The 27,837-nt window shown below is 42.7% G+C and overlaps 3 protein-coding genes across 7 annotated transcripts in view; all 3 read right to left on the bottom strand.

The window, feature by feature from the left end:
- FRRS1L (ferric chelate reductase 1 like) overlaps nucleotides 1–19,700 on the bottom strand; it is a 37,278-nt gene extending 17,578 nt beyond the window's left edge. Inside the window, exons 1-2 of one of the 3 annotated variants that reach the window (XM_050759556.1) lie at nucleotides 19,315–19,700; nucleotides 1,433–1,517 (exon numbers count right to left, since the gene is read on the bottom strand). In XM_050759556.1, coding sequence (XP_050615513.1) covers nucleotides 1,433–1,517; nucleotides 19,315–19,552 — 323 coding nt within the window. In that variant the 5' untranslated portion in view covers nucleotides 19,553–19,700. The remainder of the gene's footprint in view (nucleotides 1–1,432; nucleotides 1,518–19,314) is intronic. The other 2 variants (XM_050759558.1, XM_050759557.1) reach the window with 2 other exon arrangements.
- The window catches only part of CTNNAL1 (catenin alpha like 1), a 264,318-nt gene that overhangs the window by 211,260 nt on the left and 25,221 nt on the right, over nucleotides 1–27,837 (bottom strand). The window lies entirely within an intron of this gene.
- Nucleotides 24,216–27,837, bottom strand: part of EPB41L4B (erythrocyte membrane protein band 4.1 like 4B) — a 150,756-nt gene continuing 147,134 nt past the window's right edge. For all 3 annotated transcript variants that reach the window (XM_050759544.1, XM_050759542.1, XM_050759543.1), the window contains one exon: nucleotides 24,216–26,953. In XM_050759544.1, coding sequence (XP_050615501.1) covers nucleotides 26,884–26,953 — 70 coding nt within the window. In that variant the 3' untranslated portion in view covers nucleotides 24,216–26,883. The remainder of the gene's footprint in view (nucleotides 26,954–27,837) is intronic.

Here is a 27,837-nt window from a genome sequence, read left to right as displayed (position 1 = left end):
GCCTCCCAAAGTGCAGGGATGACAGACATGAGCCACTGCACTTGCTTTATTTATAAAATTTGCCTTTGTTCTGTTGGGCTACTTTCTGCTAATACAATTACAAATTCAGGCACTAAAACATACAATATAAGGTGATTATCCAGATAGTGAGATTATGCAGACATTCATGTTTTTTCAAGAGCACCACTCAAATGAAAACACAAATTTAAATTTTCTTACAGAGGATGTGTGGATCCTTTCAGAATTGGCAAGCCCTGGTTTGGGGAACACTGTATTATGCCATTTGCAGAATGGTAGAAAGCTGAAGCAATGGGCGGGACAATCTAATCGCAGATGGAAGGTATCTAAAGGAACAGGGCACGGGGTGCTAAGTGTTGAGGAGGGGACAGGAATGTACTACTATATTGGCAGAGATACCTGAGCAGCCAGGAAGAGATATAGGATCAAGGCCACAGGGCACTGGGGTGAAAAAGATGAAAAGGAGCAAGGGAAGTTAAAAAAGGAGTAAATGGACAAGAAAACAAGTCACTTTGAAGCCAGTAGAGTACTAAAATTCCCTCCCTTCTCAAAACATCCCCCAGTCACCAGATTTATACATTGCTGACCATCTTCCTCAATAAGAATATTATTGGATATTTTTATGTATTCCTTAGAAATGGCCTTGTAATCCAAAGAAAGCTCAAAGCCCCTGTATTCAATTTTTCCTCCTTAGACCTCAAGTACTGAACAACAGCAAAACCAGAACCTTCAGTGCAGTGACCATCAGAACTTTGCCCCTGGCCAGCAAATTGCCCCGACCATCAAATTACTCAGGGGCAACTTGTTTTAGGAAGTAAAGGGTTCAAAGGAGGAGGCTTTCCCAAAGAAGCAGAGCTGTCTAGATGGGAGGCCCACTGTCCACACGACTGTTTTCTAGCCCAGTCTGTCATGTCGCGTGATACTACTAATAATCATGTAGAGACTCACCATGCCCGAGATAACAAGCTAGCAACAATGAATGCTTAATGACTAATTAGAATCACACAGATATCCATAGGTCATGACTATTTATTAAAAAAGGAATTGGGTATTAAACATGTTTATCATTGCCTGCCCTGCAATGTTATTCAGCCCCTGCTGAATAAGCACGGACACATTCTGCGTCACATGAGTCTTCTGCATATCAGCAATTGGTGAGTAGAAGACACCGGGAGCAATGGTGGTACAGCTACAGAAGAACCATGGAAGAATGGTCCGGGGCCCAGGACATACTAAAGTTAAAAGGCCTTTAAGACTGAAAAGCGGGATGGCCATTACGAAACTTCACAACCCTGCTGAGGTGATGAAGGAGCTCAGGTCCCCTGATCAGAAGGAACTGCATGCAATTTAAATACTACCCTGAGAAGTAAATCAGTCTTAGCCTTAAAGTTATCCAACCTGCGGTTCCACCAACCTAAAGCATCCCTTAGTTTTTCCACAGTCGTCCACTTTGATTTTGGCAAATGGATCCACAGGAGGAGCAGTAGGGAAGGGGTAACCTGGGCAGTGAGAATAAAGAAGGGTTAGAAAATCCAGTAACAACTGTTCCAATGAGAATTTTTAAAAATGTGTTGACTGTTTTTTCTCACACATATCGAGAAATGTTTGAAGACTCAGAAAACAGCTTTGATGAAGCCTAATCATCCCCTTCATGGGGGAGGGTGCAGGACACACACCTTTGGACCTAATCTTGTATGTGAACTGGGAGTAGGTGTGTCTTTTTCTCATTTTACAGGAGAGGAACCTGGGGCACTCAGAGAGGCACAATTTCATATAACCACGTGCTTACCGCTGTCCCCTGAGAGTTTGAGAATCATACTTTTAATACAATATACATGCTCTAAGAGAAAAAAGTTAACAATGATACATTTATATACTTGATAGTGGGGTTTTTCCATTTATTTATTTTTTTATTTTTGAGACAGAGTCTCACTCTGTCGCCCAGGCTGGAGTGCAGTGGCGTAATCTCAGCTCGCTGCAACCTCCGCCTCCTGGGTTCAAGCCATTCTCCTGCCTTAGCCTCTGGAGTAGCTGGCACTACAGGCGTCCACCACGCCCGGCTAATTTTTTGTATTTTCAGTAGAGACGGGGTTTCACCATGTTAGCCAGGATGGTCTTGATCTCCTGACCTCGTGATCCGCCCACGTCGGCCTCCCAAAGTATCCATTTATATACTTGATAATAGGATTTTTCCATTCCATTTTTAACTTCCATTTTGCATTAAGCTGTAGGTAACATTTTCTTATGTCACTAAATTCTTTGTTTTTGTTTTTTGTTGTTTTTGAGACAGAGTCTCACTCTGTTGCCCAGGTTGGCGTGCAGTGGTGCGATCCTGGCTCACTGCAACCTCTGCCTCCCAGGTTCAAGCGATTCTCTTGCCTCAGCCTCTGGAGTAGCTGGGATTACAGGAACCTGCCATCACACCCGGCTGATTTTTGTATTTTTAATAGAGACAGGATTTCACCATATTGCCTAGGCTGGTCTCGAACTCCTAACCTCAAGTGATCCACCGTCCTGAGCCTCCCAAAGTGCTGGGGTTACAGGTGTGAGCCACCACACCCAGCTTGTCACTAAATTCTTTAAACACATCACTTCTAACAGTTGTCTATCTTTCTTATATTACCATAATGCACCAAACCATACATTGAAGGGTAAGGCTGCATTATGCCTCCACTTTGTGAAAGAAATCTTTTCTCCTAGACTGTTTACTCCACGTACACAGGAACCATGTGTGACTTATCTTGTATTCTCTGCCCAGCATAGTGGCACTGGACACTGAATAAATGACTGTCAAATGAACAAATAAAATCACCCACAGACATTAGGAAATGTAAATCAGTACAAACTTTTAAGTTTTTTCTTTGGGATTTGTAACTTTTTTTTTTTTAAGTGAGACTTTGCTAATTTTCTCTATTAGATTTATTATACTTTTAAAAAAGCCACCAGGTCACACTTTTCAGGCACACTTCTGTGCACTCTGAATAGTCCATTTTTACTATCCTAGATCTTGATCACATGATAAAGTACAATCCTAACTTTTTACCACCTAAGTAATTGGGTCAAATGCATTACTTTTTCTAGTTTTATGCTTATTTTATGCTAGGTCCTATATCTGCTTCAGTACCATAGACCAGGGGTCCCCAATCCCCAGGCCACTGACCAGTACCAGTCCATGGCCTGTTAGGAACTACGCTGCACAGCAGGAGGTGAGTTGCAGGCAAGTAAGAGAAGCTTCACCTGTATTTACAGCCACTCCCCATGGCTTGCAAAACTGCCTGAGCTCCGCCTCCTCTCAGATCAGCAGTGGCATTAGATTCTCATAGGAGTGGGATCCCTATTGTGAACTGCACATGTGAGGGATCTAGGTTGTGCGCTTCTTATGATAATCTAATGCCTGATGATCTGTCACTGTCTCCCATCACCCCCAGATGGGACCGTCTAGTTGCAGGAAAACAAGCTCAGGGCTCCCACTGATTCTACATTATGGTGAGTTGTATAATTATTTCATTATATATTACAATGTCATAATAATAGAAATAAAGTGCGTGATAAAAGTAAGGTACTTGAATCATCCCAAAACCATCCCCTTGACCCAGTCCATGGAAAAATTGTCTTCCATTAAACCAGTCCCTGGTGTCAAAAAGGCTGGGGGCCGCTGCTATAGACTGAGTCCTGACTTGAATGAGTTTTGTTTTTCTCTGAATAGTTATTGAGCCACTACGAACCACTGTATGTTAAGCAGCTTCATATACCTTCTTCCTCTTACTTCTCACTACAATCCTGAGGCCATTTTTCTCAGAATATTTATCCAGGAATTCAACAATTGTTCACTTGCATGTTTTTGAAATTCTATAGTTCACGGACAATCTCTTTTAATGTTGCATCTGACTCAGGTTCCCCATCTTCTTCCATTTTCAAACATATCATCCTCACTACTTCCTGGCATCTAGAATAATACATCAGCATAAAGCAGATTTCCAGCTCAATAAATACAAGTTATTATTACTACTGGATTATTATCACTTTTTTTTTTTTTTTTTTTTTAGACAGAGTCTTGCTCGGTCACCCAGGCTGGAGTGCAATGGCACAATCTCAGCTCACTGCAACCTCTGCCTCCCGGGTTCAAGCAATTCTCCTGCCTCGGCCTCTTGAGTAGCTGGGATTACAGGCGCCCACCACCACGCCTGGCTAATTTTCGTATTTTCCATAGAGACGGGGTTTCACCACGTTGGACAGGCTGGTCTTGAACTGCTGACCTCGTGATCTGCCCGCCTCAGCCTCCCTAAATGCTGGGATTACAGGTGTGAGCCACTGCACCTGGCCCTATTATCCCTATTAAATTTTGTAAACTGGCTTGAGAAGTAATAACCATTGGGTACAATTGTCTCTTTAAGAACAACAGGTTTCTAAACTCCAAATGAAAGCAATTTTGGAACAAAGCTCACTTATAAATGTTCTGAACTAGTTTATTCATGTTGGCAAATGGCTTCTCAGGGCTTTTCTAGCACTAATTTTCTATTATCATATATGCTTCTAAAACTTGTAATAGGAACTTGTGTTCTGCCAAATGCACTTGGACATGCCTTTAATAACATTTTCCTCTTATATTGCAAACTTTTGAAAAATAAAGGATTTGGCCTTTGTCCCTGGTTTCTGGGAGAGAAACTCTAAATCCTTGGAATTTCCCAAGTAATGGGAGTGTTTTTGTTCTTCATGAGCCCCTTGGATCACACCTGAGTTAATGCCGAGCAATGAGATGACTCAGAATAGAGGCTGGTCACTGGAAAAACCATGTGATTAGAAGGTTGGGGCTTTGTGCTAGACCTACCTCTGGGGGGGTTGTGGGGCTGGAGATTGAGTTTAACCATGTGGCCAATGATTAAATCAATCATGCCAACATAGTGAGACTCCAATAAAAACTCTGGACACTGAAGCTCAGTGCAGCTTCCTGGTTGAACACATTGATGTGATGGGAGGGCAATGTGCTAATCCTACGAGGAGAAGGCATGGAAACTCTGCCTTTGGGAGCCCCTCAGACCTCACCCTATGTGTCTTTTCATTGACTGTTCCTGAGTTGTATCCTTTATAACAAAACTGTCATAGTACAAATAGCACTTTTTTTGCCTGAGTTCTGTGAAACATTCTAGCAAATAACAGAAGCTGAAGTGGGAAGCTTCTTCTATCTTGTGGGAAGACCCCACATCTATAGCCAGTTGGTCTGAGGTGTGGACAGTCTTATTGTGAACCATGCCCTTTCACTTGTGGGATCTGCACTAACTCTGGGTCATTAGTGTAGGAACTGAATTGCAGTACACCAGTGGGGAGTTGATATTGGAATATAAGCAGAGCAGAATTAGATTTTTTTCCTGAAATTAAATGATCTCTATTTGGTATAAAATAAGTTTGGACCATGTACCAATATTTAAGCTCTTGTCTCAGCTACAACCCAGCCTTCTATAGGCTGAGTACTCTGCAAACCACTTCTCCTTTGCCAGGTGCTTAGACTCAGCCAATAGCAAGCATTAGAGGAAGGCACATGGGGGGAAAGAGGACTGTTCCTTCCTGTGTGATTGCTGTTCCAATAAGCAAGTTCTCAGCAACTCTACTTCATCCTGGCAGTTGGTCTGAGTTCTCAGTTCGGTGCTAGGCTCCCACAACAAGCCTCATCCCATGCTGCTCCAAGGTATCAGCAGCAGCTGAGCACAGCCTCATTCTCAAAGGATGGGTCACAGCTCTGTAAGGCCCTGGTCTGGGACCTTTTTATAATCTCAAGCCCTTCTCTTTGCAACTCCAGCCCCAGGGGTGGTAACTTTCCTTAAGTTATTTTCTGTATGCTATCTTGGTACTTCCTTTTTGCTTCTCCAGTCCTGCAACTTCTTACTTAGACAATTCCCTGGGCTGGTCTTTTGTTTAAACAGTTAGTATGATTTCTATCTTTCTTACTGGACCTTGACTGATACAGACTAAATGGATTAACCTTTGAATACTGACACAATGTGTTTGCCAAAACTGTAGCTTATTAGTACTTATCTGAAGGCTAGAAAATAAAGACATTCAATAGGATCTATGTTTTACATGCATTACATAATCCTAATGGGAAATTATTTTAATTGTAGAATTCTAACTACCCTAGGTGCACAGAATTAAATTGATATTTCTTCATTTATGGAACACTAATTATCAGTCTATGCAAAGCCAATCCGAGATTTTTCTTTTTCTTTTTTTCTTTGAGATGGAGTCTTGCTCTGTTGCCCAGGCTGGAGTGCAGTGGCGTGATCTCAGCTCACTGCAAGCTCCGCCTCCCGGGTTCACATCATTCTCCTGCCTCAGCCTCCCAAGTAGTTGGGACTACAGGTGCCCACCACCACGCCCAGCTAATTTTTTGCATTTTTAGTAGAGATGGGGTTTCACCGTGTTAGCCAGGATGGTCTTGATTTCCTGACCTGGTGATATCCTGACCTGGTGATTCTCCTGACCTGGTGATTTGGCCTCCCAAACTGCTGGGATTACAGGCGTGAGCCACCGTGCCCGGCGCCAATCTTAGATTTTTTCTCCAATCCATCACTAATTCCATTTTATTCCCCACCTTAGACACAAGATCCAGTGTATTTCATGCATATCCTTCTCCCAAGGATAGAAGTTTTAACAAAAAATGAACACTCTGACACATACGTCTTAGAAAAGCAATATTTTACTATGATAAACTGAAAGGACACATTAGCAATAATGGATAACAGACAATTTGGTGGGGTAAGGTTTTCATCTCAGTACGTTCCATGTAGCATGGAATTCTCCCTGTCCAGGGTAAAGTCCTGCCAGGTTGCAGAAAGTTTTTCATATTCCCAAGATCATCATCCTGAAACTCTTGAATGATTACCTTACAAGATAATTACCAAATGGCCTTCAACAGATCCTGGATGTAAGGTTCAGGTTCCAGGCACAATTTCTCACTCTGCCAACAGCACCCCTGGCCATGTTGCCCACAGCTGCACTGCATTAGCCTGTTTATGGCCATGCACAAAGTCTGGAAATGCCCAAACAGAGCAGACCAGTGAGGGCCCACTGCAACTTACCGTTCACCTCTATGTTTATTTTTACATAGGTGTGCTCTTAATATTTCACTTGTATATGTTTTAATTTGCATAAATGACACTGTGCAGAACATCTCATTCTGTTTATTTTTTCCCTTTGGAAATCTAGCCACATATGTAAGACTGAATATTATTCAGTCATAAAAAATGAAGTACTGATGTATGTTACAACATGGACGTACCTTCATTATATAATCTCATTTACATGAAATGTCCAGGATAAGGTTGGGCGCAGTGACTCATGCCTGTAATCCCACCACTTTAGGAGACTGAGGCAGGCAGATTACTTGAGGTCAGGAGTTTGAGACCAGCCTGGCCAACATGGCGAAACCCTGTCTCTACTAAAAATACAAAAAAAAAAAAAAAAAAAAAAAAAAAAAGCCAGGTGTAGTGGTACACACCTGTAGTTCCAGCTACTTGGGAGGCTGAGGAAGAATTGCTTGAATCTGGGAGGTGGAGGTTGCAGTGAGCTGAGATTGCACCACTGTATTCCAGCCTGGGCGACAGAGCAAGACTCCATCTCAACAACAACAACAAAAAAATGCCCAGGATGACAAATATTGAAACAGCAAGATTAGTGGTTGCCTCGAGCTGGGGTAGGGAGGAGGGGAACGAGGGACTGCAGAGTGATAGCTAAAGGGTATAGGGTTTCTTTTGGGGATGATGCAAATGTTCTAAAATTGATTGTGGTGACAAATGCACAACCCTGCGAATATACTAAAAAGTGCTGCATTGTACATTGTAAATGGGTGAATTGTGTGGTATGTGAGTTATATTTCAATAAAACTGTTGCAGAAAAAAAAGAAAAGAAAAGAAAACAATGGATGTCTTGCATCCCATTCCCTCCCTTCACATACCCAGTTCTGACTCAAGTGTCATGTACATGATTGATGGAATCAAAATCGTATCCAGAACTCAGGATTCCAGGTAATACTCTAGCCTCTGCATCAGGGGCTGGAACACTAGAGAGTCTGGGGTAGATGCAGAGAGAGTTCATCTATCTTACTCGTCAAATTTCTCCTTTTTAATTTCATATGTAGTTTATGTGTATTTTCACCCTTTCCCTTGATTAGTCATGCCAGAAATTTGTGTATCTTTATTTTTATTTTTATTTTTTGAGACGGAGTCTCGCTCTGTCGCCCAGGCTGGAGTGCAGTGGCCGGATCTCAGCTCACTGCAAGCTCCGCCTCCCGGGTTCACGCCATTCTCCTGCCTCAGCCTCCCGAGTAGCTGGGACTACAGGCGCCCGCCACCTCGCCCGGCTAGTTTTTTGTATTTTTTAGTAGAGATGGGGTTTCACCGTGTTAGCCAGGATGGTCTCGATCTCCTGACCTCGTGATCCGCCCGTCTCGGCCTCCCAAAGTGCTGGGATTACAGGCGTGAGCCACCGCGCCCGGCCCTAGAAATTTGTGTATCTTATGAGAGTTTTCAAACAGTCCACATTCAGTTGGGGTCATCACTCTCATTTTCACATGTATTTTCCATTTCATTTATTCCCACCCAGATCTGTTATTTCCTTCCTTTTCGTTTCCATTTTGAATTAAATGCTTAGCTTACTTTTTTGTTGTTGTTTGTTTTGAGACGGAGTCTCACTCTGTTACCCAGGCTGGAGTGCAGCAGCGTGATCTCGGCTCACTACAACCTTTGCCTCCCAGGTTCAAGCGATTCTCCTGCCTCAGCCTCCTGAGTAGCTGAGAATACAGGCGCCCACCACCATGCCTGGCTAATTTTTTTGTGTTTTAGTGGAGACAGGGTTTCACGGTGTTAGCCAGGATGGTCTCGATCTCCTGACCGCGTGATCCACCCGCCTAGGCCTCCCAAAGTGCTGGGATTACAGGTGTGAGCCACTGCACCCAACCTTTTATTATTATTATTAATTAATTATTATTATTATTATTTTTTGAGACAGGGTCTTGCTCTGTCACCCAGGCTGGAGTGCACTGGCGCAATGACGGCTCACTGCAATATCCGCCTCCTGGGCTCAGGTGATCCTCCTACCTCACCCTTCCAAGTTGCTGGGACCACAGGCATGAGCCACCACACCCAGCTAATTTTTTAAATTTTTTGTAGAGACAGGGTTTTGCCATGTTGCTCAGGCTGGTCTCAAACTCTCGGGCTCAAGCGATCCGCCCCTCTCAGCCTTCCAAAGTGCTGAGATTACAGTTGTAAGTCACCACACCAAGCCTCTAATCTTTCTTATTTTCTGATAAATGTATTCAAAACTATAAATTTCCCTCTAAGCTCTCTTTTAGATTCACACCAGATATTTTGACATGCAATGCTTAGATGGTCATTATATGCATATATCTTTTCTTTATGATTTTCTCCTTAACATATAGGTTAATATTGTTGTTTTTACCTACAGACATAGGTGATTTTTCCCCTTATACTTTTGTTAATTTCAAATTTTACGGCATCGGAATCAGAAGACATCTGTATGATGTAAACTGTAATTTGTTGACTTTCTTATATTCTGGTATATGGCTGATTTTAGTGGATTTATGTGCTCAAAAAGAGTATGATTTTGTATTTGTGGATTTTACATATCTATTTAATTGAACTTATCATTCATATAATTGAAATTATATGATATATATCTATATATCTATTATATGATATATATCTATATCTTTTATTTTTATTTTTTGGAGACAGGGCCTCACTGTGTCACCCAGGCTAGAGTGCAGTGGCACAGTCATGGCTCATTGCAGCCTCAAATTCCTGGACTCAAGCCATCCTCTTGCCTCAGCACCCCAAGCAGCTGGGCCATAGGCAGGTGCCACCATGCCTGGCTAATTTTTTTTATTTTGTATAGAGAATATGTTGTCCAGGCTGGTCTCAAACTCCTAGTCTCAAAGCTATCCTCCCGCCTTGGTCTCCCTATATCTTTCATTTTAAAACTTTGTTTGATTTTTCAATACCAAGGGTGGTATGTCCAATTACAAATGTCGGTTTATATTTTGCCCTACACTATTTCCATCAGTTATTGCTTTTATTTGGACACGATACTGTTACAGGTAAACATCCCTGATTGGTTTCTTCTATCGGCATATGACATAATTTGCTCCTTATGTTTTATCTTCTATATTTTGTCCGATGTTACTGTCATCTTGGTTTTCTTATGGTTCATCTTTGCCTAAAATATCATTTTCCATTCCTTCAGAAATATTTTGTATAGTATTTATGCATTTATGTATGTGATCAAAACTCTTCTGTAATGTTCCTTTCTCATTGTGTACTTGTCTGGTTTTGCTAATAAGGTTATGTTATCCTCATAAAACAAGCTGGAAACTATTCCTTCTTTGAGTGTCCCTTGAAATAATGTGTTTAAGATTAGCATCAGCTGTCACTTGAGTGTCTGGTAGAACTGAGCCTGGAGTTTTCTTGGTTGGAAGATGTTTTTAACTGATTCAATTTCTTTGATGGGTAAAAAATTATTTGGCTTTTCTAATTTTTCTTGAGTCAGTTTTTGGGAAGTTGCATTTTTTTCTAGGAATTTGTCCATTTAAATTTTCAAGTGTATTGGCATAAAGCTGTTCGCTGTATTTCTTATTAGCTTATCTGCTTTCACTTTTAGCGAGCTATAATTCACATACCGTAAAATTCACCTTTTTCAAGTATACAGATCGGTGTTTTTTAATGTATTCATAAGGTTATGCAACCATCACCACTATCTAATTCACAAACGCTTCCATGATTCCAAGAAGAATCCCTGTACCTGTTAGCAGTCACTCCCAATTCCCCCTCCTCTCAGTTCCTGGCAACCATGAATCTACTTTCTACCTCTATGGATTTGCTTATTCTGGACATTTTATATCAATGGAATCATACAGCATGTGGCCTTTTGTGTCTGGCTTCCTTCACTTAGCATAATATTTTCAAGGTTCATGGCAGCATGTATCAGAACTTCATTCCTTTTTCTGGCTAAATAATATTCCATTGTATGGATCAACCACATACATGTGTACATCCATTCATCAGTTTGATAGGCATTTGGGTTGTTTCCATTTTTTGGCTATTATGAATAGTGCTGCTATGGACAAGTTTTTGTGTGAACATATGTTTCCAGTTCCCTTGGAGTAGAACTGCTGCATCATATGGTAATTCTGTGTTTAACTTTTTGAGAAACTGCCAACCTATTTTCCAAAGTAGCTGCACCATTTCACATCCTTACCAACAATGTATGAGAGGTCCAATTTCTTCACATTCTTGCCAGGACTTGTTATTTTCCTTTAAAAAAAAATCACCATCCTAGTGGGTGTGAAGTGGTATCTCATTATGATTTGGATTTGCATTTCCTTAACAGTCAATGATGTTGGGCATCTTTTCATGTGCTTGTTGGCAATTTGTATGTCTTCTTTGGAAAAATGTCTTTTTAAAGCTTTTTTCTATTTTTAAATTGGATTATCCTTTTATTAAGTTGTAATAATCACAATTAGCTTTTAAATCTCTGCTATGTCTGAGGTTCTCCCTTTGTCATTCTTATTTTTTTCTTGATTAATTTTGCCAGATGGTTAACTTTATATGTCAATTTGGCTGGCCAAAGTGCCCAGATATGTGGTTTAAAGAACCTGAATATTTCTTTAAGGGTGTTTTAGGAGTGGATGAACATTTAAGTGGGTGGGCCAGGTGCGATGGCTCATGCCTATAATCCCAGCACTTTGGCCAAGGCGGGTGGATCACGAGGTCAGGGGTTCAAGACCAGCCTGACCAACATGGTGAAACACTGTCTCTACTAAAAATACAAAAATTAGCCAGGTGTGGTGGAACCCACCTGTAATCCCAGCTACTCAGGAAGCTGAGGCAGGAGAATCGCTTGAACCCAAGAGGAGTAGGTTGCAGTGAGCCAAGATCGCACCATTGTACTCCAGCCTGGGTGACAGAGCGAGACTCCGCCTCAACAACAACAACAACCAAAAAAAAAAATTTAAGTAGGTGGACTCTGAGCAAAGTAGATTGCCCTCCATAACACAAGTTGGCCTCATCCAATCAGTCAAAGACCTGAAGAGAACAAAAAGAGTGACCTCCACCAAGCAATGTAGCAGCAGATGGCCTCCGGACTTGACTTGCAAACATCAGCTCATCTCTGGGTCTCCAGCCTGCCAACCAATCTTGCAGATTGTGGAACCTGGTAGCCTCCATAATCATGTGAATCAATTCCTTAAAATAAATCTGTCTACATAGATACATATCCTATTGGTTTTGTTTCTCTGGAAAACCCTGATTATACACTTATCTGTCTTATTAAGTTTTCAAAGAACCACTTTTGGCTTTGTGGATCCCCTTTACTGAATATTTGGTTTCTATTTCATTAATCCTGCTATATCTTTATTATTTCGTTATTTGTTTCCTTCTACTATCTTCAGATTTATTCCCTTCTTTCTCTCACTTCACAGTTTTCGGTCTTTCTTCTTTTCTTCTATCAGTTTAAATCCAACAGCCAACTGCCTCCAGGGGTTTCTCCCTGGATATTCCACAAGCAAATCAATTCCAGATGAGTTCCTCCACCTCCCAAAAGCTCTTGCTCCTATGTTTCTTATCTTAGTGGATAATCCCACTAGCCACCTACAGTCTCGCAATCCTGAAGCCTCAGTCCTAAGTTTCTCCCTTTCCCCAACCTGGCACATTTACTCAGTCATCACTTCCTGTTATTCGTTTTATTTATTTTGAGACAGGGTCTCACTCTCTCACCCAGACTGGAGTACAGTGGTGTGAACATGGCTCACGGTAGCCTCAACCTCCTGGGCTCAAGTGATCCTCCTGCCTCAGCCTCCCATGTAGCTGGGACCACAGGTGTGTGCCACCATGTCCAGTTAACTTTTTTATCTTTTTGTAGAGATGGGGTATCTCTTTGTTGCCCAAGGCTGATCGCAAACTCTGAGGCTCCTCTCAAAGTGTTGGGATTACAGGCATGGACCACTGCACTTGACCACTTCTTTTTATTCCTACCTCAGAAACCAGAGCCTGACTTTTGTCTGTAGCTCTACCTCTTATCTGGTTCTCTGGCTTCTCTCTCACTCCTTCCGCCCTGCCGCCATCTTTTTGAAAAAGAAATCTTTTTTTTTTTTTTTTTTTTTGAGACAGTCTTGCTCTGTCGCCCAGGCTGGAGTGCCATGGCACGATCTTGGCTCATCACAACCTCTGCCTCCCAGGTTCAAGTGATTCTCCTGGCTCAGCCTCCTGAGTAGCTGGGATTACAGGCACCTGCCATCATGCCCAGCTAATTTTTGTATTTTTATAGATACAGGTTTCACCATGTTGGCCAGGTTGGTCTTGAACTCCTGACCTCAGGTGATCCGCCTGCCTCGGCTTTCCAAGGTGCTGGAATTACAGGCCACCTCACCCGGCCTGAAGCAGAAATCTAATGCTGTCATCCCACTGCTCCTCATAGTACTCCTCAACATTCCATCTCCCCTACACCTACCTGTCCTCCTTAGTCTTGAGACATATGTGTTGAACCACCCAGACACAGCCAGCTTTTCCCTCTTCCCTTCGCTCTGTCCATTCCCCCATTTTTCATCACTTAAATTGTTTTGGCTTGTTCCTTTCTCTCCATTTTCCATTTTGATGCTATTTTTTTCCCTCTAAAATAAAAACCTGAATGAGACTAAATAATATTGGCTTGGGGCTTTTCTAAAAAAGGGTGTATCAATTCTTCTCCTTCCATTTCTTTCCTTCTTCTGACATTGACTCTATAAGCTCTTTCAGTAACTTCTGTTTTGGAGAACAATTTGAGCCATTTTTTTTTCTCTCCCTCCTTTCCTCTCTATTATTTTATACTCCCTTCATTTATTCCTGAACCATGAGAGGTACTTATTTTCTTGGTTGATTTTTTAGGTTCTTAATCTGGCTTTGTGGTTTCCATTCTTGTCTAATTCAAGAAACTATCTTTTCCTTTTTTGCAATCCCTTGAGCCTGTTTTGCCATACTCTACTGAGTGGTTAATGGCTTCTGGTTTGCTATTTATTGCTTCTAATTAACTGCTTGGCTCACAGCCTTTAGGTATTAATTTAGTACTCGATTCCTTGAAGTTTAAGTTTTAATTGTCTGGCCACACCATTCAGTTTCATCCGAGAACTATTGCATCAGCCTCTTTCTGGATGGCCTCAATTTTTGTTCCTTCTCTTTTCAGGGTCGTATTATGAAGTAAAAATATCAAGGGGTTTTATAAGGTGTAAAGTTCCACACAGAAGTGAATTCAGTCTTCATGGTGGCACTCCACTGCTTAGGAAACTGTAGGCCCTAACTGTCTACCATATCAGTTCCGAACCCACCCTCTCAAGTTCACTCACAAAAATACCTAATTCTAGACTGGACGTGGTGGCTCACGCATGTAATCCCAGCACTTTGGGAGGCCAAGGCAGGCAGATCTCTTGAGGTCAGGAGTTCAAGATCAGCCTGGCCAACATGGTGAAAGCCTGTCTCTATTAAAAATACAAAAATTAGCCAGGTGTGATGGCACATGCCTGTAATCCCAGCTACCTGGGAGGCTAAGGGACGAGCATCATTTGAACCCAGGAGGTGGAGGTTGCAGTGAGCTGGGATCGCACTACTGCACTCCAGCCTGGACAACAGAGTGAGATTCTGTCTCAAAAACAAAAACAAAAAGCCAATTCTACCTGTCCAATCCATGTCCTAGTGCAAGTCAACAGGGACCCTCCATTCCAGGTGGACAGGACACCTTAAACCACCTTGTCCATTAAGTCTATCAACAAATCCACAGAGTTCTCTCTACTTTCTAGCTGTGTGACTTTAGCCAAAATATTCAAACTTTCTGTGGGTCAGTTTCTTTATGTCTACAGTAGCAATAATAGTAGCATTTAATTCACAGTGTTGCTGTAAGGATTAAAATTAATATGGACAAAGTATCTTAAAGTGGTGCCTGCTGCACAGTAAGCACATATTAAAAGTTGCTCCAATTGGTATTATGATCAGGCTAGATTCATGAAGGATACAAAGATAAATTAGATGTAAATTGTTACCCTTAATGAACTTCCAGATTAGTAGAGTGGTAAGTAATATAACCACATACCGTCCATGGTAGATGGGGGAAGGATATAGGGAGACGATGAAACGTCTGCCCTTTGCCCCATGTTCTGTCATTTCTACCTCTCTAGCTCTTTCCCAAGAAAAACTGTGATCAGAACTCAATGGTCAGAAAATCCTTGATTGGGCCACATTTTACAAGTAGTCAGATGACTATGCCTTAAAGATAAGTGACCACAAATGATGTTCTGTCTTTTCCTTCTTAGGCAGGGTATGGCTCCAAGGGTCAGGCAGTTAACATCATCCATGTAGCTGGCTGGGTTAAGACTCAGGGTCTGCTTCTCAAACCTGGCCATCTTAGCAGCAGGGAGAAGCAAGCTTCATTTGTGACTTAACCCTTAGCCAACATCCAACTCAGTCTTGTTTGTTTGTTTTTCCCCAAAGAACCCTCAGAAATGAGCATTTGCCCATAATCAAATGGTAATCTGTTCCACATTCTATCACTGCTCTGAATATGTAGATTCCGGGTTAAGAACCTCAAGGGAACGAAGTATGAGTGGTAGGATTCAAGCACTAAGACCGTACCTGAACTCCTGACCATAGAGAGCAAAGAGGGTCATGGCAGACTGTGTGCTGTGGAAGCATATCTTTGCCTAGTGGGAGGAGAAAATCAGGGAAGGCTTCCTGAAAGAGGTGGCATTTGAGCTGAGACTGTAAGGATGAGTAGTATACGCTTAGACAGTGGGACCCTCAAAGAATTCTGAACACTAGCACAGTTAAACCAAAACACAACTTAAATTTTTAAAAATGACCACATTAGGGGGTGATCTTTTTTTGAGACAGCAAATTAGCCAGCATCCCGCCTCTGGATTTGAGGGCCTTGGGCAATCTGGATACTGGGGAAATAGTCTCTAGGTAGGGTAGGTAATGATCAGTAAGCTCTCTCTCAGTTTCAGTGGAATTTCCATTCCCACCTCCATTACTCAAATTCCTTTTTTCTGATTTTTGTACTCAGTTTCATGGCTATTTGAGACATAAGAAGGGGGTACCCTGCACAGAGGGAACAAGTAGCCCAGTCACTAGAAATGGACAACCTCAAGTGTATTGATAGAATAAGTCAAAGGCATTCCTTGTACTTCTTCACTTGCCACATCCTCCAAGGTCAGTCAGGTTCCCTCCTTCCTTCTCCACTGAATCTATCCTAGGAGAGTTCCACCTATAACCTCTCATCTCCTGAATCCATCGATAATTTTGAGTCTTCATGCTATCAGGCCTCTCCTTGGTAGGAAACAGGCTCTTTTCCTTTGCCTTCTGGGACACCCCTCTCTCCTGGTTCTTCTTCCCTCTCTCTGACAACCCCTCCTCAGCCCCCGCTTTTAAGGCAATGTCACTGTTTATTTCTAGGCATCTTGGGAAAGTCTCTATTCAGGACCCACAGGGCTGAAGCCCAGGCCCAGGGTAATCTAGCAGAGGCACTGCCTCTGATAGGCCCACACCACTTACATCCCAACTAGCACCCACCAGATGGTGGTAGAATCTGTATGCAAAGAGGAAGTGAAACTGTCAGAGAGAAGAGGGTAGGAGAAGAACGGAGAGTAAAAGCTCAGGGTGAGGGAAGCGGAGATATGGTTATAAAAGGAAGTTGAGTCAGGGAGGAAATTTCAGATAAAGCAGTTGAATATTCATTCGGGGAACAGGTTGAATTTTTTTTTTTTTTTTTGAGACTGAGTCTCACTCTGTTGCCCAGGCTGGAGTCCAATGACACAATCTCAGCTCACTGCAACCTCCCCACCTCCTGGCTTCAAGTGATTTTCCTGCCTCAGCCTCCTGAGTAGCTGGAATTACAGGCATGCACCACCACGCCCGCCTGATTTTGTATTTTTAGTAGAGACGGGGTTTCACCATGTTGGCCAGGCTGGTCTCAAACTCCTGACCTCCTGATCCACCCACCTCAGCCTCCCAAAGTGCTGGGATTACAGGTGTGAACCACCGCGCCTGGCCTCATCACAGACTTTTGAGTGCAATGCCAACAGGTTAGAAGCAGGCTTCAGGAGGGTTAAACCAGTTTTATGTGCAGAATGGTGGGAAGGAGAAGCAGACACACTAGGGATTGGTACACACGTAGCAAAGCCCTGCTGCCTGCTGTGCAGTCACCTCATCTAAATGCCTTCCCTCTTCTGTGTCACTGAAGTCTTTCCTACTTCATAGCTTGACTCTATAAAGCTGTCCTTGATGGCTGTGGCCCACCTGATGTCCATGTTCATAAAACTTTCTGGACCATACAATGAACATATCATTCTCTCTGTAGAGAGACTCAAAGGACGTACAGAATCTGACCCTACCCTTCATTTGTTAGATGCATGAACCCAATCAGAATAGAAGCTCTCGCATACCACATTTCAGTCACCTGGCAGCACTAGGTTGTGTACAATGTAAAGATACACTAGATGCTTTCAGAAACAGATGGGCTTTGGGATATTTATTCTTTTCCAGAGTGACAGATTCTGCCACATGTCTCTCCAGCTAGAAGACTACATTTCTTAGCCTTCCTTGAAGCTAGGTCATTGTAACTATGTTTTTGCCAAAGGAATGTGAACAGCAGTAATGTGGGCAGCCAGCCTAAAAGGTAACTACTTGCTCTGAACTTCTTTTTTTCTTTCTCTCAATCTTGAACAAGGACATGCAAGCAACCTGGCTTCTACTGTACAGATGAGGACAAAGCCTCAGGGGGATGGTAGAGCAACAAGATGGAAAGAACCCGGGTCCCAGAATGACCTTGTGGAACAGAGTCCTCCCACCAGCCCCAGACCAACCAGACTTTTATCAGAGAGAAAAATAAACTACCTTATTTAAACCACTATACGTAAAAATCTCTAATTCAGCAGTTAAGCCTCTAGTTAATACATTTCCCCAAATCCATTCTCTCCATCTTCTTTAATACAATAATTCTGATTTTTGAACTGGGCATATTATGTCTCAGCTAATAGGCTGTACTTTCCATCCTCCTTTGTACCTATGTGCAACCACATTATTAAGTTGTGGCCAAAGAAGTATAAAAATTGTTATATGAAACTTCTGAGTAATCCCCTTATAAAGTAGTCAGTGACCTTCTTCCTGCTTCATTTTTCCCACTGTCTGGAATGTGAATATAATGGCTGTAGCTCAAGCAGTTATTTTGAACCATGAAGTTACATGCTAAGAACTGCGAAGAACCAGAAGGGCAGGATCCAGGGGCCCTGGTGACCAAGGAGCCTCCACACCAGTTCTGGATTACCTATTTCTCAGTTTCTTTCCATAGAGAGAAACTTTTATCTTGTTGAAGCTATTAATGTTTGCTTGTTGTATGCAGCTGAACTTAATCCTAACAACAGAGACATCCACTAACAGATATGAGCTTCTGCGACTCAACACTTCACACCCCAGCTTGATTGTTGGATATCCTTCTTAGCAGAAGAAAAGGAAAATCACTACTTCCCAAAGTTGCTAAAGTAAGAGGCCAGTTTCCGTTCCTTCTGACCACCATCCGCTTGGCTTTTGTGCTCACTGAAGCAGCTCTACAGGGAGGCCCTTGGCTGACAAACTCCCAGTCCGTGGGCCCAGCAGGCCACAACAATGGTGGCTCACACTAGGGGACCATAACATATGTGGCATCATAAAAGAAGAGGGATGGGATTGGGGAGGCTGATGTGACCCAGCTCTGATGGGTCAGTAAGCAAGAACAGAACGCTACGAGGTGGGCGCTGGTCACTGCAAATTTAGGTCAATACAGACAGGGAGGAAATAAGGCAACCTCTCTCTCTAGGTTGTGGTTTTTCTGCTTCCCCACAATTGCTCTGGCCAGATGGCGGCCTCCTCCCCTATAACCCAACCCCAGGCGGCAAAGGTGGAAGCCAGATCTAAGAACTGGGGGAGCTTAGACTCAGCACCCACCCCTATCCACAGTCTTGCAGAACTTGGGTGATCCCTCCCTCTCCCAGCCTCACTCTCCCCATCTGTAAAGCGGGCGGCAGGCATCGACAGCTCTTTGGGCCTTTCCTCCAAGCCGGCGAAGGTCTGGGCACTGCGCTCCCCATCCTGGCCCCGCCTCTGCCAGAGCTGCCTCCACGGACATCTTTTCCGACCCCCTCCCCCTCCCTCTCCCCTGCTCCTCGTTCCCCCATCCTCGGTCCCCCACCCCGGGTCTCCCCTCCCGCAACCCCTCGCCCTCCCGCAGCCTCACCCTCCTCCGACAGGTAGCGCAGGTCGTAGAACTCCCCCGCAAAGGTGCCGTAGGAGGAGTCGTGGCGCTGCACCGCCTCGTCGGCGCCCGTGTCCCCCCGCGCGCGGCCCCGGGGTCCCCGGCCCCCCGGGCCCGCACCGTCGTCCGCTGGGCTGGCTGCGCAGGCGGCGGGTCCCGTCAGCAACAGCAGGAGCAGCGGCGTCCAGACCCTCGGGTGCTGCCGGAGCGGCCGCGCCATCGCTGCGCACAGATCCCGCAGCCAGGCCGCTCGGGCCGCAGCTGGGGCGCCGCGGGCGCGGGCCGGGACTGAGCCGCCGCCGAGGCCACCAGCACGCGCCCGCGCAGCCGCGGAGCCTCCCGCACCCCCGCCTCCCTGTCTCGGTCTGCGCATCCTCGCTCCAGCCCCGCAGCCTCCCTCTTCCTCTTGGAACCCCCTCCTCCCCCCACCGGACTCTCCTTCCTAGCAGCTTCCCTTCTCCTGTCCTTCTTTCCATTCTCCCCATCTCCCCGACTTCCCTCCACTCCGGCAGATTTGGCCCTTCTACCCCCTTGCTACTCGGGAGTGTGGTCCGCGGACCGGCAGCATCAGCATCACCTGGAAGCTTGTTAGCCTCACTAAGGCCCCATTCCAGACCCATGAAGCTGGATGTTCATTTCACCAAAATTCCCAGGACATCCCAATGCAAGTTCAATTTATGAAACACTCCTCCAGAGAGTTTACCCTGGACACACCTGGTCAGGGCTGCCTCCTCAACCTTGTGCCGGCGCTTTTTGGCTTACATAAAGCACTTCCTAGACCTGTTATTTCTTGGATCATCACAGAAGGAACTTGAAATTCCAACACTCCCACTATAGAGCTAGGTAAACTGAGGTGTTTAGAGACAGAGAAAAAACTGGAACCCAGATCTCCAGACTGGATTCACCTGCTTCCTCTCCAGGCTCTTGCGGTGTGTAAACAACAGAGGCTGGTGCCAGTAGGTAACCTGTCTCTCTTCAAAACTAGGCTTCTGGTTTACTCTATTTCCCTGCAGCAAGCACGCACAGGCCTTGGAAGGCCCATGTCTGAGGGCCATGCTGAATTGTTGATTTTTCTCAAATCCATTCCTGCTGCTTGCAATTCAGTTTTGGCTATTTACTCAGCCATCCATTGATTCACACCAAGCATTTGCTTTATGCCAGGTCCCAGGGTTTTCTTCTGATGATGGTTGTTGGGGTGATATATTCGAATTGCTAAGCTGTTTGCCATTAGAGACGGGGACACAATTCCTTTCATGCTGGTGTTGCAGAGCCAGCATTTTAACCTGCTTTTCCTATTATTTTATTTTATTGCATAAACAAAATAATTATGGAGGCAGAAAAGCATAGAGGTAGCAAATGCAGACCTAGAAGTCAGACTGCCTGATCTCTTATGATTAGTCATCGACGTGATGCAATGAAGATTAGGCAAGATCATAGAGGTAAGGATCAATAGAGTTCAGTGCTATAAGCGGCATGCACACTTGTACACAATATTATGAAATGTTAATATTGAAAAGGAAACTAGTGATCTTAACCCTTTATGGCCTGGTTGACTGAGAGATAAGGGTAGTGCTGTTGAAATAGGGGACACATGATGGGTGACTTAGAGGTCACGTATTTTCTATTAAGTATCAGCTAACAGTGGGCTGTCCAACTGGAGTTTAAACATGTTAATCCTGATGGCTGAATTGAGGTGTAATTCATGAAAACCTTGGGCTTCACTAGGTCCCCCAACATAGTAGTTGTCACAAAAAATAGATCAGATTTATTTGAAAAAGGTAAGATGAACTATGATTACTTGAAAAAATCAAGAGACTTCTTCCCAAAAAGCATAGCTTGGCAATGCATAACATTCTAAAAAAGCTAATCCAACAGATTGAAAATCTGTTAAAGTGTAGTCCTTCAAAAAAAAAAAAAATTGAAATTTCTTTCTGTTCTTCTCTCTCTGTTCACCAGGGAAGGTACGGTCAATTTAAAATGGACCAAGGTTTAGCCAAAAAAAGAAAGCATTAGACTTTGATTTCAGTGTAGATTCTCTGGTTTGGGAATACAAGCTTTTACCTTTTACTTTTCTTTTTATTCCCTTCATTTCGGTTACTGAAATTAATAATGGTGCACAAATAGAAGGCAAATGAAAACCAGGCCATTCTTCTCCTCGTAAATTAATCTGATATAAAAACACGTGGGCAGCCGGGCATGGTGGCTGATGCCTATAATCCCAGCACTTTGGGAGACCAAGGCGGGCGGATCACAAGGTCAGAAGATTGAGACCATCCTGGCTAACTTGGCGAAACCCCGTCTCTACTAAAAATACAAAAAATTAGCCGGGCATGGTGGCGGGCGCCTGTAGTCCCAGCTACACGGGAGGCTGAGGCAGGAGAATGGCGTGAACCCGGAAGGTGGAGATTGCAGTGAGCTGAGACCCCCCCCAAAAACAAAAACAAAAACAAAAAAACCCGTGGGCTTTCTATATTGCTTTCATGGGGGAATTTTGGGGACAGTTTGCAACTACAGCCTAAAATGAAGTTTGCAGGTAATCTGTAGATTTCAGTTCTCTCTCTACTCATGTAGACTCACAGGGGGCCACAGATAGGCTTCAGGGGTGATATGAGGACCTTATGAAAGTGCTGGAATAATGCTGTGATGTATGGGTTTTTCTAGGGAGAAAACCCATAGTTTTTTTTTATGAATTATTTTTTCCATGTTCAAAGTTTTTTTTTTTTTTTATGTACTTTAAGTTCTGGGATACATGTGCAAAACGTACAGGTTTGTTATGTGTGCCATGGTGGTTTGCTGCACCTATCAACCCATCATCCAGGTTTTAAGCCCTGCATACATTAGGTATTTGTCCTAATGCTCTCCCTCCCCTTGCCTCCCACCCCACAACAGGCCTCGGTGTGTGATGTTCCCCTCCCTGTGTCCATGTGTTCTCACTGCTCAACTCCCACTTATGAGTGAGAACATGCGGTATTTGGGAAAACCTATAGCTTTTATGGATCATTCAAAGCCTTATGCTTTCTCAGTGCCTAGCAACCTATTCGGCCGCTTCCATTTCATGAGATTCTTTCCCATTAACTCAAATTGCTTTTGGGGATTTTCTTACTCTGTGTGTTTTCTGACAAGATTTACGCCCTGGAAAGACTGGAGGCAGACCTATTCCAACCCTAAGCACATGCTCCTCTCTTAGTTACATCCTAGGTTTGCAGAGACCCTCTGTTCCCCACCAATGTGACTCTACTGGACAGCTAAGAAATATTGTAGTTTCCTCGACTGTGCAAATTTTCTGGGGAGGAACTTTGCCTGAACGTTCTGAGACCACTGGCTGCACAAGAGCTGGCCATTCAAACAAAGACTTAGAGATGAACCAGATTTAAATTCATTTTCATCTTAAAAAGAAAAACAGCACCTTTATTTTCTCTCCACCTCAAAGCCATTTCTCTGAAACAACCTTTTTTGTGATTAAAAACTCCCACAAATCAGTGCTGCATCTTGGTATCTGATGAGTAACTGATTTGCCCAGGCTTCTGACTGTTTAGTATATATAATTTTTTACTTTGGGTTTGTAAGAAATAAAAGCTGATTGTGGCAGTTCCTTAGAAAGTTAAACATGGAGTTTCCATATGACCCAGCAATTCCAAGAGAATTTAAAATAGATGTTCACGCAAAAACTTGTACACAAATGTTCATAACAATATTATTATTATTATTATTATTTTCTGAGATGGAGTTTCACTCTTGTCACCCAGGCTGGAGTGCAACGGCACAATCTTGGCTCACCACAACCTCTGCCTCCTGGGCTCAAGCGTTTCTCCTGCCTCAGCCTCCCTAGTGGCTGGCATTACAGGCATGTGCCACCACGCCTGGGTAATTTTGTATTTTTAGTAGAGATGGGCTTTTTCCATGTTGGTCAGGCTGGCCTCGAACTCCTGACCTCAGGTGATCTGCCCGCCTCGGCCTCCCAAAGTGCTGGGATTACAGGTGTGAACCACCGCGCCCAGCCTAACAATATTATTCATAATAGCCAAAAAGCAGAAGCAACCCAAATATCTATCAACTGATGCAACTGATGACTGGATAAGCCAAATATGGTATATCCATATAATAACACATTATTCAGCCATAAAAAGGAGTGCAGTTCTGATACATGCTACAACATGGATGAATCTTGAAGACACTATGTTAGTGAAAGAAGCCAATCACAAGACTATACATTGTTTGATTTTGTTTATATGAAATTTCCAGAAGAAGCAAATTCATAGACAGAAAGTAGATTAGTGGTTGCCAGGTGATGCTGGGGGTCAGAATCAGTAGTGACTGCTAACAGATACGGGATTCCTTTTGGCATGATGGAAATGTTCTGGAGTGAGATAGTGGTATGGTCTGCACACATTGTGAATGCATTAGAAACCACTGAATTGTATGCTTTAACATGGTTATAGTGATGAATTTTGAGTTTTTAAAACTGTAATTTCTGAGATGGTGAAAGGTAAATATGATATCAGAATATTCCTCTGCTATATTCCTGGGGAATATAAAATTCTGGGTACATGCAAGTGGGATCTTCTGAATGCCCTAGGATCTCAAACTCTTCAAACATAGAATTTCCTATGCAGTCTACAACCCATAAAGCTGTGGGTTGCAGGTTTCCCAGACCCCTTGCAGTAACGTTCCACGCCCACTGGGAATCTGCAGCCTACAGTTTGGAGCCCTAGCTCTGGAATGACTATGTCAGTAAGCTGATTGTTTCCCCCTGGACATAAGGTGTGTGTTGTGTGCCCATATGGTGCTGTTGTTTGGGTTTAAAATATATAAAAAATGTGAAACAATTGTGCCAATTCATTTTCATCCCTATGAATCCATCCAGTACAATTTCATCTTCTCAGTCACAATGCCAAGCACCCATCATTCACTTAAATAGGCAAATAACCAGGACAACTGCTGAAACCATGGAATCCTCTTATTTTACTGGTTAGAGGTGAGCTGCCAAAGGTACTGGGTTTTCAAATACAGTAACAGCCAACTTGTTTGTGGTCAGACTTCCAGTGACGCCAACCTTCAGAAACTTCAATGTCTGTGAACTCAGGGGGAAGTGGGGAAGAAGCAGGAAGCCCGGAGCCTCCTGGAAACACTGGCCAAAAAGCCCATGCATCCCTCCTTGGAAACCAAGCAAATCTGACACATATGAAATACTGGCTTTCCTGGCTTCCCCAAGAAACCTTCAGCTTTGCCCTGGAGGTTTCCATCAGCGAGCAGGAGGTGAAGAGCAGAAGCCTCAGAAAGCAGGTTAGAAGAGGAAGAGGGTGCTGGGTTGGCAAGAAGTGACAGCCCCATATTGTACGGGAACATATTTTGTATCATGTGCACAAGATAAAGAACAGCTAAAGCTGTTTTAAAAGTATAGCCGGGGACATGGGGGTAAAAGGCCCCAAACGCTACAATTGCCCCGGATAGCTCCACTGATAGAGCAGAGAGCAGTAAAAAAACCATCAGTCAGAAGAGCATAATATCCTATAAAAGGCCAAGCCAAGCCCTACACATATTGATAGCTCTTAATGATATCACTGCACCATACCAAGGTACAAAAGGGGCTGATGTTTATAATTGTGACCATGACTCATCAAGAAAAGGTTAAATACTCTCCAGTATACTCTGTTTACTAAGGCAGGGAAGTGTGTAATACATTTTAGAAAGATTTCCCTCAAAACAAAAAAATATTAAAATTTTAAAGATTCAGCACTTAAAGGGTTAATCCTCGGTTATCTGAATATTCGCGTACATTCCTCATTTTACAACAATACTAGTAAATGAGGCATTACCTTTTTTATAGTCATTAGTATCAAATTATTGGCACCATTCAGTTTTAAGGAGAGGGACAGGAGAGCAAACTATACAACATAAAAATACAGTTCTGATACAAATATATGAGATCAGTTCCTCTTAACAAGTGGTCAGAAGAAATGAATGAACATTTTACACACAAGGAAATACAACTAGTAAATCATCACATGGAAAAGTGCTCAGCCTTGCTAGCAATTAATGAAATAAAACAACTCTTCAAGAACAACTATACATACCTATTAAACTAGCGAAAATAAATAAAAATGGCAAAACCCAATACTGGCAGAGCTATTGGTAAATAGAAATGCTTATACATTGCTGGTGGCATCATAAATTGTCAAGGGGATTCAAGCATTCAGAGGGGGTGGGGAGGCTAAACTAGATGACCTTTAAGGTCCTTCCAACCCAAAGATTGGATCTTTCTAGAAAGCAATCTGGCAATATAAAACAAGAGCTATAAAATACTTCATGCTCTTTGACCTTGTAATCCCTCTTTGGAGATATTCCTAAGGGAATAATCCAAAAGAAGGAGCAGTTTTTTTTGTTTGTTTTGTTTTGTTTTTTTACAGACATTCATAGCAGCACTATTTATAAGAGTGAAAAATTAGATATAACTCAAATATCTAATAATGGGGTGAAGTGAGGTTAACCATGTTACATGGATATAAAGACATTTAAATTGGTGAGAGTAGAATCTGTGTTGATAAAAGGAGACAAGTGTTAGGCGGAGAAGTAAAACAAAAGATAATGTACACAATGATCATAGCTATGTAAAAATATGTGTGTATTCATTGAGAAAGCTAGAGAACTAATTTAGAGGGATATTTTGTGGTTAGGGGGTTCCTTTATTCTTGCAAAGTTGTTCAAGTGCATTAATAAAAATTTAAAAACACATTTCTTGAAACTATATAAAAAGAGCAAAATTTCTTCTGATCAAGATTCTATCAATAGGACATGAATTGATCAACTTTAGAAATAATTTTCCTTGATAGAACTCCCAAATAAATCTTCCTGATATTGAATCATCTTAACCTTGTAAGGATTTTTAGACAACGTAAGCTACTATTTCCTACTTTGGGTTCAATGATAAATTCTATTTATTCCAAATAATATCATATCCAAAGAGTTCACAAGTTAAATTATATTTCAGATTAATCTGAAGTACCTTCAGTCATAGTGATATGTAACTTTCTTTTTTTAGTTCATCTACTCACATCTGAATACAAATGAATGTTAAAGACTTTATAAGATCTGTGTATTTATCAGTGTAAATGAAAAACCAGCAATAAAGAATTATTCTTTCATTAAAAATGACTCTTTAACAAACAGTCAAAGCTCGGTGCAAGTTTCAATCATACAAAATCAAATGGTTGAAATTGATAGTAAAGAATCCCACATCGTATTAACCCCTGTGGTTATTAACAGATACACACAGGTACTTCTGAAAAGGAATCCCGTTTTCCTATCTTTCTTTTCCTAGACTTATCAAATCCTGTCTCAATTACATAGAGTAATAGAAAAACTCTAATGCTTAGGAGACATAAAATAACTTTTCCCTTAAAAGTCAAGCCAGAAATTGGCTTCAACTAACCATGGAGACCTGGGCGAACAGAGCACACATTTGTATGTTGTGCTAGAGTGAGCACACAAAGCCCGAAGAAAGAAGACGGACAGAAGGCACCATGCCATCTTCCAGGTGACAAGGGGAGAATTTCACAGTTCGGTCATCAATAGTCTTTTCATCATTTTCTCTCTCTCCAGTTCCTGCCGGAGTGTCTCCGCACTAAAAAAAATATATATAACAAAATAGTGAGACAATCCCTCAAAAACTGCAGAAGCAGACAGCTTAAGTATCATCTCCCAGGTTCTTTCCTGATCTCAGTGTTGGACTTTCTTTTTTAGGCTCCTTGAGGACTCCCTAAATTTGCTAGCATTACAGTGATCTGAAATTGGCTACGTATTCGTTTCTCAGTCCCACCAGGCTGAGAGTTCCTGACTGACTATATGTCATTCATCTCTAAACCTCCAGAGCCTTGCACAGTATCTGGTGCATGGCAGCCACTCGGTAGTCTTTTTTTTTTTTTTTTTTGAGATAGAGTCTCACTCTATCGCCCAGGCTGGAGTGCAGTGGCGCAATCTTGGCTCACCACAACCTCCACCTCCCAGGTTCAAGTGATTCTTCTGTCTCAGCCTCCAGCATAGCTGGGATTACAGGCACATGCCACCATGCCAAACTAATTTTTTGTATTTTAGTAGAGACAGAGTTTCACCGTATTCCCCAGGCTGGTCTCGAACTCCTGAGCTCAGGCAATCCACCTGCCTCAGCCTCCCAAAGTGCTAGGATTATAGGCGTGAGCCACCGCACCTGGCCCTCGGTAAAGTCTTTCAAATGAAGATGTCCAGGGGTTAGATTTATTTAAATCATGCTTTAAATTGGTTTCATATGCATTTTCTCACAGGCTTTCATTTGATGAATATCTGAGGGAATGTTGTAACAAATAATTAATTATATTTTAATGAGTAAAATTGAATGAAGTAAAATTGGCTGTTTTAAGAGGCTGCCTCTAACTTTTTGGACCTCAGATCCAGTTGCATATCTATGTAACCTGCCTCCACTGTTCAAACACACACACACACACACACAGAGTAAATATACATCTTTTCATT

The sequence above is a fragment of the Macaca thibetana genome, chromosome 15 (genome assembly GCF_024542745.1).
Source record: "Macaca thibetana thibetana isolate TM-01 chromosome 15, ASM2454274v1, whole genome shotgun sequence".
In the NCBI taxonomy this organism is placed as follows: Eukaryota; Metazoa; Chordata; class Mammalia; order Primates; family Cercopithecidae; genus Macaca; species Macaca thibetana.
This window is presented reverse-complemented; position numbering and strand designations above follow the sequence as displayed.